This window comes from Hylobates moloch, unplaced genomic scaffold (assembly GCF_009828535.3).
Source record: "Hylobates moloch isolate HMO894 unplaced genomic scaffold, HMol_V3 SCAFFOLD_8, whole genome shotgun sequence".
NCBI classification, from domain to species: Eukaryota; Metazoa; Chordata; class Mammalia; order Primates; family Hylobatidae; genus Hylobates; species Hylobates moloch.
This window is the reverse complement of record NW_026652283.1, coordinates 78,097,515-78,113,998: the sequence shown is the minus strand read 5'-3', so window position 1 is coordinate 78,113,998 and position 16,484 is coordinate 78,097,515. Positions and strand designations below refer to the sequence as shown.

The 16,484-nt window shown below is 41.4% G+C and overlaps 1 protein-coding gene across 4 annotated transcripts in view; it reads left to right on the top strand.

Moving 5' to 3' along the window:
- The window catches only part of DOCK3 (dedicator of cytokinesis 3), a 649,329-nt gene that overhangs the window by 576,558 nt on the left and 56,287 nt on the right, over positions 1-16,484 (top strand). For all 4 annotated transcript variants that reach the window (XM_032161429.2, XM_032161424.2, XM_058442283.1 and 1 more), the window contains exons 31-32: positions 85-143; positions 2,231-2,379. In XM_032161429.2, coding sequence (XP_032017320.1) covers positions 85-143; positions 2,231-2,379 — 208 coding nt within the window. The remainder of the gene's footprint in view (positions 1-84; positions 144-2,230; positions 2,380-16,484) is intronic.

Here is a 16,484-nt window from a genome sequence, read left to right as displayed (position 1 = left end):
TGAAGTACTGACCTCATGGGTTTGCAGCCCTATCTTCCTGAACCTTCTCCCACTAACGGTTGGCTCCTGTGTTACTATTCTTAGGTATGGGGACATGCGTGTAATGATGGCCTATGAACTGTTCAGCATGTGGCAGAATTTGGGTAGGTTTTTTCTCCCTATTCTTCCCTTCTATATATTGCATAGCCAAATAGAAAGTAGCAAGACTAATAACGTCTCTCAGGCTTTAAGAATGTTAATTCAGACCCAAGAGATCCTTACATATCTTTCACATAACACCTCAGATGGATGGTGTAGCACATGTGCTTAAAGCCCTTGGCAAGGAGAGTTTGTCTGAGAAATAAGACCTCAGTAATACATATGCCAAATCCCTTTTTTTAGGAACTAAAGTCAAAAGGAAAAAAAGAAAAGGAGGACTGTAGTAGTTTTTTCCAATTTGAGAACCCATTCCTGTAAGATCCTCCATGCTCTTCACTTCCCAGTCTGGATGTTGCAGGCTCAGAAGCTTAGATCTGAGATACCCAGTACATGAGCAAAGGTGTCTATTAATAAAGATTGAAACATTTCTTGGATCTCTGGTATTCACGTATCCAGATCAGATGCTTGACACCAATTGCATGGAGTAACATATAAGAAGAGAACTGCAACCTCTGAGTGAAATCAGTTTTGGCTTCCCATCTTTGCACAGCTTCTGCTTTGAATGCTTTGAAAATAGCCACTGCTTTGAATCTAAATTTGTCAGATCAGTGTTTTTGGTAGAATTTCTGGGTTGCCCTGGTGACTGAGTGGGCCATCCTGTGATATCGTAGAGTTCTGAGTGGCCTGTCAGGATGCTAGAGAACTATTATTCTTTCAAGTGAAGTCTGCTTTCAGCTGAGCTCATGGCTCTGAAGCTGTAGGAATGATGGTCATAAAATCTCCAGTTATCTGTTAGCCATCCCCACCACTAACCTAGAGGCAGCAAGTAAGATATGAAGTATTTCTGCCGGCGGGAGGGCCTTCTATTCATGAGTGAGGATGCATTTTCCCCAAGCAGACTTTCCAGCACTCTGGTTCCCTGTATCCAGCACAGTTTGGAAATGGATTTTAACCCAAAGTTGACTCTGAAATTCCCAGGAATGCAAAAGACTGGCTATTGTGCCAAGTACCAAAATTGGGATATACTGAACCAGCCTCAGGGCTAAACATTTGCTTCTTAGGTTTTCAAAATGGAATTTTTTTAAATTCCAGATTTGCCTGATAAAGCCTTTTCTACTTCATTTCTTTTGTTGGAAATGACATTCTCTGGTCCCCAAGAAATGGTTTTACTTGGTTGTAGCATTCATTGCACAGACCCACAGTTTATCTCCTCCTTAGTCTCTGAAGGACTGAGAGCAGAGCTCTGAAAGATGGTTCACTCTATTTTACCATTGCAAGGAAGAGAAAAATCCTATCCCACCATCCACAGGACTGTCTCTGGCTTCTGCTAACATACCCTAGATGGCACGCCAATGAGAGGGAAACCCACTTCACGCACTTACCATGGAAATGCTTCATTAAGGAAGTTGAGGGTTGAGCTGAGCCAAGTAGGGGTAATGATACCATCAGAAATGCAATATGAACACAAAGGGAGTTCAGGGTGGGTAAAGAGAGAATCTCTAAGCCAGCCTTTTAGGGTAGGGCTGTGCAGGAGGCTCCTACTAGCTCAGGAGGAGGACTTCTTTGGCCTACATGAACATAGGCAGTGTAAAAGTCCATGGACTTATTAGACCTCTGGTGGCTAGACCAGGGATTGGATATCCTCATCACTTAAATGTCTCTGGGCTAGAGCTAGAAACTCCAAGGAGAGTGCATTGTATTTAAGCAGAAATATATGGGTTTTTCTTGTTAAATAAACACTGTGAATAGACCATCTGACACTCATAGGTTACTCAGAAACCTATTCTGTCTCAAGTAGCAAACTCTGTTCCTTCATCTCAGAGAGATTTTCAGGTAGTTTGTGGGACCTGTCAGGAAATTCTTTGGAAAAGCAGTTTTGTGACTGTTGCGCATTTGCTTTAACTGGGCTAGGCCAACTTTATCCATAAACTCTAAAAAGTTGAGGGAGAGTATCTCAGAAAACCATAGGGGAGAGCTTGCTTTGCTCTCGGAAGCTTCCTGTATAGATTGTAGCATGTGTTGTGGCCCCGTTTGGGAATCTTCCATGGAAGGAGCAAAGCAGGCATAAACTAATTTGGGTTTTGTTTTTCAGGTGAACATAAGATCCACTTTATTCCGGGAATGATTGGTCCTTTTCTGGGTGTGACACTGGTCCCACAGCCAGAAGTACGGAATATCATGATTCCCATCTTTCATGACATGATGGACTGGGAGCAGAGAAAAAATGGCAACTTCAAACAAGTAAGACACCTGGCAGTTTTCAGGGTATTCTCTGGAATGGATCCCTTCTGCTTAGGCAGGTAGCCTAGATAGACCAAGCCATGATTCTAGTGGGGATGGGCTGTAGCTTGGCTAATTTGAATCCTGTTCAAGGGTTTTCCCTTACTTGCTGGCCAAAATTGATTTGTGGATTTTCTTCATGAAGTTAGAGGCCAGAAAATAATGAGGCCAGGAAAGAATGAACATCACTATAACTTTCTGATCAAGGAGAGAATGATTGAGACTGTAGCCTCCCAGTTTCATTCATGGTAGGGCCCTGGGAGTGTGATGCTATTCCTTTACCGAGGATTTTCACTGTATAATCTAGGCATTTCTAGGGCTGCAGCCCAGACCAGATGACTTCTCATGGCTCAGGTAGCCCAGCATTTTACAGACTACTGCACAGAGGGATTGGTCCAGGAGATACAGGCCCCTTGGCTTCCAACTGAGTGGCTTCAGGCTGTCCTCCTGTGTAGTTCTTTTGCCACCACTAAGTGTAGGAGATGGCCCCTGCCTTTATATCTGTAGCTCCAGGGGATAGTACCAGGACCAATGGGGCTAATGGTGAGGAAGCCAATTTTAGCTAATAAAATAAATAACTTGCTAACAGCAAAAACTGTCCACTGTAAGCAGGTCTGCTTTGGGAGATAGAGATTTTCTCTCTTGGCAGATGATCTTCAAGCAGAAGCTCCCAGGAAACCTCTAGGGGAATTTTCTGTATTGGCTTGGAAATTGTACCAGTTCCTCACTAAGCTCCTTCCGAGCCTGTGATTCTGGGATGAACCAGTGGTCTTCGAATAGGTGACTGTAACAGTGAGAAGTAGACCAGGCAAACAGTAATTTTTAAATATTTATTTATTTTTAAATTTACATAGAGTAAAATGTATTCTTTTTGATTTACAGTTCTGTGTGTTTTGGCAAATGCATAGTCGTGTAACCACCACCACAATCGAGAGTTTTTGAATACTTAAAAATCCAGTCTTGCTGTCTATTTGTAGTCAAACCTTTCCCCTATTCTTAACAAATGCAACCATAGGTCTGTTCTTCATCACTATAGTTGTGCCTTTTCTAGACTGTCATATAAATGGAATCAAGCAAAGTGTAGCCTTTTGAGACTAGCCCCTTTCACTTAGCATAATGCTTTGAGAAATTCATCCATGTCACTGCTTGTATCAGTAGTTTTTCTATGCTGAGTAGTATTTAGTTCATTCATTCACCATTCAGAAGACATTTGGGTTATTTCCTTTTTTGTGGATTATAAATAAAGCCACTAAAAACATTTCTTTATAGGTTTTTGTATGCATATAAGCTCTCATTTTTCTTGAGTGAATACTTAGGAATAGGATTGTTGGGCCTTGTGACAAGTTTATAATTAGCTTTTGAAGAGGTTCTCAAACTCTTTTCTAAAATAGCTATACCATTTTGAAGTCCCAGCAGCAGTATATAATCAATTGCTCCACATACTAACCAGTACTTAGTATTGTCTGTTCGTTTGTTTTAACCATTCTAATAGGTGTGTAGTTGTATATCATTGTGGTTTTCATTTCTATTTCCCTAGTGACTAATGATGTTGAGCATCTTTTCATATGCTTATATACCATCCTTATATTTCTTTGGTGAAATGAGTTCAAAGCTTTTGTTCATTTTCATTTGAGTTGTTGCTTTCCTTATTGTTGAATTTTAGGGTTCTTTATATATTCTATATGTAAGTCCTTTGTTGAGCATATGATTTACAGCTATTTTCTGTAAATCTTTAGCTTATCTTTTCATTTACTAAACAATATCTTTCTTAGAACAAAAGTTTTTAATTTTTATGAAGTCAAATTTGTCAATGTTTTTCTTTTCTCGATCATGCTTTTGGGGTCATACCCCAAGAACTTTTTCTTAACATAGGGCCACAAAAATTTTTCTCCTGTCTTTTCTTCTAGAAGTTTTACAATTTTACATTTTAAATTTAGATCTATGATCTATTTTGAGTTGATTTCTGTATAAGGTATGAAGGATGGATCAGGTTCTTCTTTTTATTTTGCAACAAGATGTCCAGTTATTCCAGCATCTTTGTTGAAAAGAGTATCCTTTCTTCAGTTGTCTTTCTGCCTTGGTCAAAAATCAATTGCCAAAAAAAAGAAAAACAAATGGGTTTGGACAAGGAGAAGCTTAAAAAAAAGAAAAAGAAAAAAGAACTTTGAAACTTTGTATTCAAAGTTAGGAGGAATAAGCTTTAGTGAGCTATTGCACCGCATGGTGACTGTAGTTAATAATAATGTATTGTTCAAAAATTAGCCAGGCGTGGTGCCACATGCCTGTAGTCCCAGCTATTCAGGAGGCTGAGGCAGGGGAATTGCTTGAACCCAGGAGGTGGAAGTTGCAGTGAGCCAAGATCGCACCACTGCACTCCAGCCTAGGCAACAGAGCGAGACTCCATCTCAAAATTATAATAATAATAATAATAATGTATATTTAAAAATTGCTAAAAGAGTAGACTTTAAATGTTCTCATTGCAAAAAAAATAATTAGATGAGGTGACAGATATGTTAATTAGCTTGATTTAACCATTTCACAATGTATACATATATCAAAACATCATATTGTACTCCATAAATAGATATAATTATTGTCAGTTAAAACTACTTAAAAAATCAATTGACCATATTTGTGTGAATCTCCTTCTAGACTCTAGTCTTTCCGTAGATCAGTATGTTTATTCTTTCATCAATACCACACTACGTTATTATAGTAGCTTTATAGTTAGTCTTAAAACTACATGGTGTGGCCGGGCGTGGTGGCTCACGCCTGTAATCCCAGCACTTTGGGAGGCCGAGGCAGGTAGATCACAAGGTCAGGAGATCGAGACCATCCTGGCTAACATGGTGAAACCCTGTCTCTACTAAAATTACAAAAAATTAGCCAGGCGAGGTGGCGGGCGCCTGTAGTCCCAGCTACTCGGGAGGCTGAGGCAAGAGAATGGCATGAACCCTGGGGGGCGGAGCCTGCAGTGAGCCGAAATCCCGCCACTGCACTCCAGCCTGGGCGACAGCAAGACTACGTCTAAAAAAAAAAAAAAACAAAAAACAAAAAACTACATGGTGTGAGTCTGTCTTCCAGCTTCGTTCTTTTTTTTTTTTTCAGTATTGTGTTAGCTATCTAATTCTTTTTCCTTTCTTAAATAAATTTAGAATCAGCATGTCAATATCTGTAGCATTCCTGCTGGTATTTTGACTGGGATTGCAGTGATTCTATAAATCAAATTGGGGGCTGGGCACAGTGGCTATGCCTGTAATCCCAGCACTTTGGGAGGCCAAGACAGGCAGATCATTTGAGATCAAGAATTTGAGAGCAGCCTGGCCAACACACTGAAACCCCATCTCTACTAAAAACATAAAAATTAGCCAGGCGTGGTGGCAGGTGCCTGTAATCCCAGCTACTTAGGAGGCTGAGGCAGGAGAATTGTTTGAACCTGGGAAAGGGAGGTTGCAGTGAGCTGAGGTCGCACCACTGCACACCAGTCTGGGCAACAGAGCAAGACTCTGTCTCAAAAAAATTTATATATATATATGTATATATCAAATTGGGAAGAATTGATGTCTTAATAGCCCATGGAAACAGTATATCTTTCCATTTATTTAGGTGTTCTTTTATTTCCTTCATCAGTGTTTTGTATACAGATCTTACACATATGTTATTTAATTTATATGTATTTCATGTTTTTTGGTGCTCTTCTAAATAATTCCATGCAACTGAATGATGTTGATTCTTTGAAGAGGTTTTAGACTCCCTTTATTGTCAAGTATGCAGCATTTCAAAAAATTGTTCTACATGAACTTGAAAACAATGGGTATTCTGTGGGTGAGGGAGTAAAATTTATGTTTATCTAGTAGCTCAAGCTCCTTAATTATATTGTTTGAACTTCTGTAGCCTTACTAATGCTTTGCTACTTGATCCATTGGTTTTAAGAAAGTTCAATTAAAATGTTCCACTTTGTTTATATAAATAAATAAATAATTGCAATTTTTAAATTTTGTTTTATTTTTGTTTCTAGGATATAGAAATTCAACTGATTTTTATATATTAACATTATATCCTGTATCCTCGCTAAACTTACTTATTCTGGAAGCTTTTTTGCAGATTCCTTGGGATTTTCTATTTAGACAATCATGTCACCTGAGAATAGAGAGTTTTATTTCTTCCTTTCTACTCTATATATCTCTTATTTTTCTTGCCATATCACATCAGCCAGGACCTCCAGGATGATGTTAAATAAGAGCAATGAGAAACTTGCTTTGTTCTTAGGAGAAAGTATTCACCAGTGTTTTTACCAGTGAATATGATACTATCCTTATGTGCTTCTCCTATTAAACAAATAAATAAATATGATACTAGCTCTAAGTTTTTTATAGATTCTTTTTATCATGGGTAAATAGTATTTAAGATAAATCAATTTGGGAGTGTGTAGCTCTAATGCCTCCAGGTCTTTGGGAAATAATAACTTCAAACAAAAAAAGGAACTGTTACTTTTCTGTATTGTCACAACTTGTGCCTTCTAAATGTGCAAAATGCACAACACCTGATTAAAAAAAAAATAAAAAACTGTTACCAAGAAGTGGATGACATTGCAGAGCTGCACTGTGGGTCATCTGAGTCAGCTGAAAATGGGGCTGGGTTGCGTTCCACCATCACTAACACTGACCAGCCTAAAAATACTTTTTCTAATTATAGAACAATATTTATTTAATGTAGAAAAATTTAAAATGCAATAGTGGGCCAGGCGTGGTGGCTCACACTGGTAATCCCAGCACTTTGGGAGGCCAAGGCAGGTGGATCACAAGGTCAAGAGATCCAGACCATCCTGGCCAACATGGTGAAACCCTGTCTCTACTAAAACTACAAAAATTAGCTGGGCATGGTGGTGTGTGCCCGCAGTCCCAGCTACTTAAGAGGCTGAGGCAGGATAATCGCTTGAACCTGGGAGGTGGAGTTTGTAGTGAGCCGAGATTGCACCACTGCACTTCACCCTGGTGACAGAGCGAGACTCCTTCTCAAAAAAAAACAACACGATAGCTGTAACGAAAAATTTTAACCCATAATCCTACCATTGTTAGGAACTTGGAGAGGAGGCAGTTTATGTCTTTTTTAGACTTTTTCTTCTCAATACATAGGCTTTTTTTAACTTAGAAAATGAAATTGTTAGAGGGCTGGCAAGATGGCCAAATAGGAACATCTCCGGTCTGCAGCTCCCAAGATCAACACAGGAGGTGGGTGATTCCTGCATTTCCAGCTGAGGTACCCAGCTCATCTCATTGGGACTGGTTGAATAGTGGGTGCAGCCCACAGAGGGTGAGCCAAAGCAGGGTGGGGCGTCACCTCTCCCAGGAAGCACAGGGGGTTGGGGAATTCCCTTCCCTAGCCAAGGGAAGCCATGAGGGACTGTGAACTGTGCAATCTGGCCCAGATACTGCACTTTCCCCGTGGTCTTCACCATCCACACACCAGGAGATTCCCTCCAGTGCCTACGCCACCAGGGCCCTGGGTTTCAAGCACAAAACTGGGTGGCCGTTTGGGCAGACACCAAGCTAGCTACAGGAGTTTGTTTTGTTTTGTTTTGTTTTCCATACCCCAGGGCACCTGGAATGCCAGTGAGACAGAACCCTTCACTCCCCTGGAAAGGGGGCTAAAGCCAGGGAGCCAAGGGGTCTGGCTCGGTGCCTGCCACCCCCACGAAGCCCAGCAAGCTAAGATCCACTGGCTTGAAATTCTCGCTGCCAGCACAGCAGTCCAAGGTCGACCTGAGATGCTCGAGCTTGGTTGGAAGAGGGGCTTCTGCCATTGCTGAGGCTTGAGTAGGCGGTTTTACCCTCACGGTGGAAACAAAGCCACCAGGAAGTTCGAACTGGGTGGAGCCCACCACAGCTCAGCAAGGCCACTGCAGCCAGACTGCCTCTCTAGATTCCTCCTCTCTGGGCAGGGCATCTCTGAAAAAAAGGCAGCAGCCCCAGTCAGGGGCTTATAGATAAAACCCCCATCTCCTTGGGACAGAGCACCTGGGGGAAGGGGTAGCTGTGGGCACAGCTTCAGCAGACTTAAACATCCCTGCCTGATGGCTCTGAAGAGAGCAGCGAATCTCCCACCATAGTGTTTGAGCTCTGCTAAGGGTCAGACTGCCTCCTCAAGTGGTTCCCTGACCCCCCTGTCTCTTGACTGGGAGACGTCTCCCAGTAGGGGCCAACAGATACCTCATACAGGAGAGTTCTGGCTGGCATCTGGTGGGTGCCCTTCTGGGATGAAGCTTCCAGAGGAATAAACAGGCAGCAATCTTTGCTGTTCTGCAGCCTCCACTGGTGATACCCAGGCAAACAGGGTCTGGAGTGGACGTCCAGCGAACTCCAGCAGACCTGCAGCAGAGGGGCCTGACAGTTAGAAGAAATACTAACAAACAGAAAGGAATAGCATCAACATCAACAAAAAGGACATCCACACAGAGACCTCATCTGAAGGTCAAGAATATCAAAGACCAACAGTAGATAAATCCATGAAGATGGAGAGAAAACACTGCAAAAAGGATGAAAACTCCAAAAACCAGAATGCCTCTTCTCCTCCAGAGGATCACAACTCTTAGCCAGCAAGGGAACAAACCTGGACGGAAAATGAATTTGACAAATTGACAGAAGTAGGCCTCAGAAGGTGGGTAATAACAAACTCCTCCAAGCTAAAGGAGCATGTTCTAACCCAATGCAAGGAAGCCAAGAACCTTGAAAAAGGTGAGACGAATTGCTAACTGGAATAACCAGTTTAGAGAAGAACATAAATGACCTGATGGAGCTGAAAAACACAGCACAAGAACTTTTTGAAGCATACACAAGTATCAATAGCCAAATCAATCACGTGGAAGAAAGGATATCAGAGATTGAAGATCAACTTAATGAAATATAGCGTGAAGACAAGATTAGAGAAAAAAGAATGAAAAGGAATGAACAAAGCCTCCAAGAAATATGGGACTATGTGAAAAGACCAAACCTATGTTTGATTGGTGTACCTGAAAGTGACAGGGAGAATGGAACCAAGTTGGAAAACACTCTTCAGGATATTATCCAGGAGAACTTCCCCAACCTAGCAAGACAGGCCAACATTCAAATTCAGGAAATACAGAGAACACCACAAAGATACTCCTCGAGAAGAGCAACCCCAAGACACATAATCGTCAGAATCACCAAGATTGAAATGAAGGAAACTATGTTAAGGGCAGCCAGAGAGAAAGGTCAGGTTACCCACAAGGGGAAGCCCATCATACTAACAGTGGATCTCTCTGCAGAAACCCTACAAGCCAGAAAAGCTAGAAGAGAGTAGGGGCCAATATTCAACATTCTTTTGTTTTTGTTTTTGTTTTTGTTTTTTGTTTTTTGTTTTTTGTTTTGAGATGGAGTCTTGCTTGGTCACCCAGGCTGGAGTGCAGTGGTGCAATCTCAGCTCACTGCAAGTTCCACCTCCTGGGTTCATGCCATTCTGCTGCCGCACCCTCCAGAGAAGCTGGGACTACAGGTGCCCGCCACTATGCCTGGCTAATTTTTTTGTATTTTTAGCAGAGACGGGGTTTCACCATGTTAGCCAGGATGGTCTCGATCTCCTGACCTCATGATCTGCCCACCTCAGCCTCCCAAAGTGCTGGGATTACATGCATGAGCCACCACGACCAGCCAACATTCTTAAAGAAAAGAATTTTCAAGAATTTCATATCCAGCCAAACTAAGCTTCATAAGCAAAGAATAAATAAAATCCTTTACAGACAAGCACATGTGGAGAGATTTTGTCACCATCAGGCCTGCCTTACAAGAATTCCTGAAGGAAGCACTAAATATGGAAAGGAGTAACCGGTACCAGCCACTGCAAAAACATACCAAATTGTAAAGACCATCAACACTATGAAGAAACTGCATCAACTAACAGGCAAAATAACTAGCTAGCATCATAATGGCAGGATCAAATTCACACATAACAATATTAACCTTAAATGTAAATGGGCTAAATGCCCCATTTAAAAGACACAGACTGGCAAATTGAATAAAGAGTCAAGACCCATCGGTGTGCTGTATTCAGGAGACCCATCTCACATGCAAAGACACACATAGGCTCAAAATAGAGGCATGGAGGAATATTTACCAAGCAAATGGAAAGCAAAAAAAAAAAAAAAAAACAGGGGTTACAATCCTAGTATCTGATAAAACAGACTTTAAACCAACAAAGACCAAAAGAGACAAAGAACTGCATTACATAATGGTAAAGAGATCAGTGCAACAAGAAGCACTAAGAGACAAAGAAGTGCATTACATAATGGTAAAGAGATGAATGCAGCAAGAAGCACTAATGATCCTAAATATATATGCACCCAATACAGGAGCACCCAGAATCATAAAGCAAATTCTTAGAGAACTACAAAGAGACTTAGACTCCCACACAATAATAGTGGGAGTCTTTAACACCCCACTGTCTATATTAGACAGATTAACAAGACAGAAAATTAACAAGGATATCCAGGACTTGAACTCAGCTCGGGACAAGCAGACCTAGTAGACATCTACAGAACTCTCCACCCCAAATCAACAGAATATACATTCTTCTCAGCACCACACTGCACATATTCTAAAATTGACCACATAATTGGAAGTAAAACACTCCTTGGCAAATGCAAGAGAATGGAAATCATAACAAACAGTCTCTCAGACCACAGATTAAGAAACTCACTCAAAACCGCACAACTACGTGGAAACTGAACAACCTGCTCCTGAGTGACTACTAGGTTAATAACGAAATGAAGGCAGAAATAAAGATGTGCTTTGAAACCGATGAGAACAAAGACACAACGTACCAGAATCTCTGGGACATATTTAAAGGAGTGTGTAGAGGGAAATTTATAGTACTAAATGCCCACAAGATAAAGCAGGAAAGATCTAAAATTGACACTCTAACATCACAATTAAAAGAACTAGAGAAGCAAGAGCAAACAAATTCAAAAGCTAGCAGAAGACAAGAAATAACTAAGATCAGAGCAGAACTGAAGGAGATAGAGACACACAAAAACCCTTCAAGAAATCAGTGAATCCAGGAGCTGGTTTTTTGAAAAGATCAACAAAATAGAATAATAAGAGCTATTTATGACAAACCCACAGCCAGTATCATAACTGAATGGCCAAAAACTGGAAGCATTCCCTTTGAAAACCAGCATAAGACATAGATGCCCTCTCACCACTCCTATTCAACATAGTATTGGAAGTTCTGGCCAGGGCAATCAGGCAAGATAAAGAAATAAAGGGTATTCAAATAGGAAGAGAGGAAGTCAAATTTTCTCTGTTTGCAGATGACATGATTGTGTATTTAGAAAACCCCATTGTCTCAGCCCAAAATCTCCTTAAGCTGATAAGCAACTTCAGCAAAGTCTCAAGATACAAAATCAATGTACAAAAATCACAAGCATTCCTATACACCAGTAACAGACAGAGAGCCAAATCAGGAGTGAACTTCCATTCACACTTGCTCCAAAGAGAATAAAATACCTAGGAATACAAATTACAAGGGATGTGAAGGACCCCTTGAAGGAGAACTACAAACCACTGCTCAAGGAAATAAGAGAGGATACAAATAAATGGAAAAACATTCCATTCTCATGGATAGGAAGAATCAATATCATGAAATGGCCATACTGCCCAAACTAATTTATAGATTCTATGCTATCTCCATCAAGCTATCATTGACTTTCTTCACAGAATTAGAAAAAAACTACTTTAAATTTCATATGGAACCAAAAAAGAGCCTGCATAGCCAAGATAATCTTAGGCAAAAAGAACAAGGCTGGAGGCATCATGCTACCTGACTTCAAACTATACTACAAGGCTACAGTAACCAAAACAGCATGGTACTGGTACCAAAACAGGTATATAGACCAATGGAACCGAACAGAGGCCTCAGAAATAACAACATGCATCTACAACCATCTGATCTTTGACAAACCTGACAAAAACAAGCAATGAGGAAAGGATTCCCTATTTAATAAATGATGCTGGGAAAACTGGCTAGCCATATGCAGAAAGCTGAAACTGGACCCCTTCCTTACACCTTATACAGATATTACCTTAACGTGGGTTAAAGACTTTAAATGTAAGACATAAAACCTTAAAAACCCTAGAAGAAAACCTAGGCAATGCCATTCAGGACCTAGGCATGGGCAAAGACTTCATGACTAAAACACCAAAAGCAATAGCAACAAAAGCCAGAATTGACAAATGGGATCTAATTAAACTAAAGAGCTTCTGCACAGCAAAAGAAACTATCATCAGAGCGAACAGGCAACCTACAGAATAGGAGAAAATTTTTGCTATCTATCCATCTGACAAAGGGCTAACATCCAAAATCTACAAAGAACTTAAACAAATTTACAAGAAAAAAAAAACCCTATCAAAAAGTGAGCAAAGGCCGGGCGCGGTGGCTCACGCTTGTAATCCCAGCACTTTGGGAGGCCGAGGCAGGCGGATCACGAGGTCAGGAGATCGAGACCATGGTGAAACCCCGTCTCTACTAAAAATACAAAAAATTAGCCGGGCGTGGTGGCGGGCGCCTGTAGTCCCAGCTACTCGGAGAGGCTGAGGCAGCAGAATGGCGTGAACCCGGGAGGCGGAGCTTGCAGTGAGCGGAGATCGCGCCACCTCACTCCAGCCTGGGTGAAAGAGCGAGACTCCGTCTCAAAAAAAAAAAAAAGAAAAAAAAAAAGAAAAGTGAGCAAAGAAGATGAACAGACACTTCTCAAAATAAGACATTTATGTGGCCAACCAACATATGTAATGAAAGCTGATCATCACTGGTCATTAGAGAAATGCAAATCAAAACCACAATGAGATACCATCTCACACCAGTTAGAATGACAATCATTAAAAAATCAGGAAACAACAGATGCTGGAGAGGATGTGGAGAAATAGGAACATTTTTACACTGTTGGTGGGAGTGTAAATTACTTCAACCATTGTGGAAGACAGTGTGGCAATTCCTCAAGGATCTAGAAGCAGAAATACCATTTGACCCAGCAATCACATTACTGGCTATATACCCAAAGGATTATAAATCATTCTACTATAAAGACACATGCACATGTATGTTTACTGTGGCACTATTCACAATAGCAAAGACTTGGAACCAACCCAAATGCCCAACAATGATAGGTTGGATAAAGAAAATGTGACACATACACACCATGGAATACTATGCAGCCATAAAAAGGATGAGTTCATGTCCTTTGCAGGGACATGTATGAAGCTGGAAACCATCATTCTCAGCAAACTAATAAAAGAACAGAAAACCAAACACTGCATGTTCTCACTCATAAGTGGGAGCTGAACAATGAGAACACATGGACACAGGGAGGAGAACATCACACACCAGGGCCTGTCAGGGGATGGGGGCTAGGGGAGGGATAGCATTAGAAGAAATACCTAATGTAGATGACAGGTTAATGGGTGCAGCAAACCACCATGGCACAGGTATACCTATGTAACAAAACTGCCCGTTCTGCACATGTACCCCAGAACCTAAAGTATTTTTTTAAAAAAAGGCCAAAAAAATGAAATTGTTGTTATATATTGGTTTGTAATATCCCTTTTTTGGTAGCAACTTGTCATGACTACCTCTTCATGTGAATTAATGCTCCCCTATACTACCCTGTCAGTTTAGAGGCTATATGGTATTCCATTGTATGGCTGGACTGTAATGTATTTTGTTAAGCTCCTAATTTTTTTTTTTTGAGACGGAGTCTCGCTCTGTCACCCAGGCTGAAGTGCAGAGGCACGATCTCAGCTCACTGCAACCTCTGCCTCACGGGTTCAAGTGATTCTCCTGCCTCAGCCTCCTGAGTAGCTGGGATTATAGGTGCATGCCACCACACCCAGCTAATTTTTGTAGTTTTAGTAGAAACTCGGTTTCTACTAAAACTACAAAACTACTAGCCTGTTGGTCAGGCTGGTCTCGAGCTCCTGACCTCATGATCTGCCCACCTGGGCCTCCCAAAATGCTGAGATTACAGGCATGAGCCCCCATGCCTGACATTTTTTTTTTTTTTTTTTTTTTTAGACGGAGTTTCCCTCTTGTTGCCCAGGCTGGAGTGCAATGGCATGATCTTGGCTCACTGCAACCTCCTCCTCCCAGGTTCAAGCAATTCTTCTGCCTCAGCCTCCCAAGTAGCTGGGATTACAGGCGTGTGCCACCATGCCCAGCTAATTTATTTTTGTATTTTTAGTAGAGATGGGGTTTCACCATGTTGGTCAGGCTAGTCTCAAACTCCTAACCTCATGTGATCCACCTGCCTCCATCTTCCAAAGTGCTGGGATTACAGGCATGACCCACCTCTCCCAGCCCCTAATTTTAGCAACTCAGGTTCATTCCAAATTTTTGTTGTTAATATTGCAAAAAATATTTATTCTCAGTTTCTTAGGTAAATTTCTCAACCTGTAATCACTAGATCAAAGAGTCAGAAACCTTTCTTAAGTTTTTATAGCACAATTTTTTGAAATCCAGACTACCTTTTCTGTGTATGTTCCATCTAAGCAATTACCATGCTGAGCCGTGTCAGCTGTCATACCTGCCTCCTCTGCCAGATGATGGGCTCTTAGGGATCAGGATTATTTCTTGTGCATTTTTATATCTCAGAACCCACCATGGTGCCTGGGACATGGTAGGCTTATAGAGATGAAAATCAAAACTAGCATTTATTGAGTACTTCCCAAGATCCAGGGCACAGTGACACCAAAGAGGAATGTTACCACCATTCCTATTTCACAAATGTAGAAACTTGGGCTTAGAGAGGTAAATATCAGAACTATGCAGCTCATTATATCACAGGACAAATATTTGTTGAATGAAGATGTCACTTTAGGAATATTGTTTCTATGGAATAAAAGTAACTGCAAACTTGATGGTACATAATATGTTTGAAGAACTTATTATTTTGTTTGACTTAGAGATGTTGATTTTGCATGCATTGATATTCAGTGTCCCATGTTTTAGATTTCTAGATTTCTCCTAATAACTTCTCCTTTATGAGCTCTGTAGGGGTGATTAAGTAATGTCCCCCATATCCTTCCATCACCAGCTTTTTTTTTTTTTTTTTTTTTTTGAGATGGAGTCTCACTCTGTTGCCCAGGCTGGAATGCAGTGGCACGATCTCGGCTCACTGCAACCTCCACCTCCTGGGTTCAAGTGATTCTCCTGCCTCAGCCTCCTGAGTAGCTGGGATTATAGGCAGGTGCCACCACGCCTGGCTAATTTTTTTGTATTTTTAGTAGAGATGGAGTTTCACCATGTTGGTCAGGCTGGTCTCAAACTCCTGACCTCAGGTGATCTGCCCGCCTCAGCCTTCCAAAGTGCTGGGATTACAGGCGTGAGCCACCACACCCAGCCCCATCACCAGCTTCTTTGCCTAATACAAAGTTCAAAACACTTGAATAGGTATCAGAAGCACGTGGAAGACTCATTAAAGCACAGCTTGTGTGCTCCCACCCTGAGTTTCTGATCCAACAAACTAGAGGAGGCCTGAGAATTTTAATTTCTAACAAGATCTCTGGTAAAACTGCTGCTGCTGGCCCAGAGACCCATTTTGAGAAACATTTAGTTTCCAGTGGACTGTTGTACCCTGTTTACACTGTTGTACTCTCTGCTGCTCTAGGTCCCCTCCCCACATTTTTGCTCTGTTCTGAAGGCACAATTTACCTATACCACAATGTGTGAAGAGAGATCCCTTGTTATAATCCGGCCTGTCTCTTGGGGGCCTTTTAGCCAGCAGGTTGACCCAGTGAGGCAAGAAAAGCTCTGAAGTGGGACTGATCCACCTTGGCTTCTAGATGCAGCTCTACCTGTCTTGACATAACCCCAGGCAAGTCCCTGCTTATGCCTCTTCTCTACACAGAGAGTGAGACGGCTTCAATCCCTAAGGACCCCAGGTCTCAGACTTTCTGTTTCTTCTCAAATGTATATTCTAGCAACTCACTCATCCCTGCCCTGGCCATGTAGCAGACCACTATTAAAAAAAAAAAAAAGGCTATATTTATTGATCTGTCCTC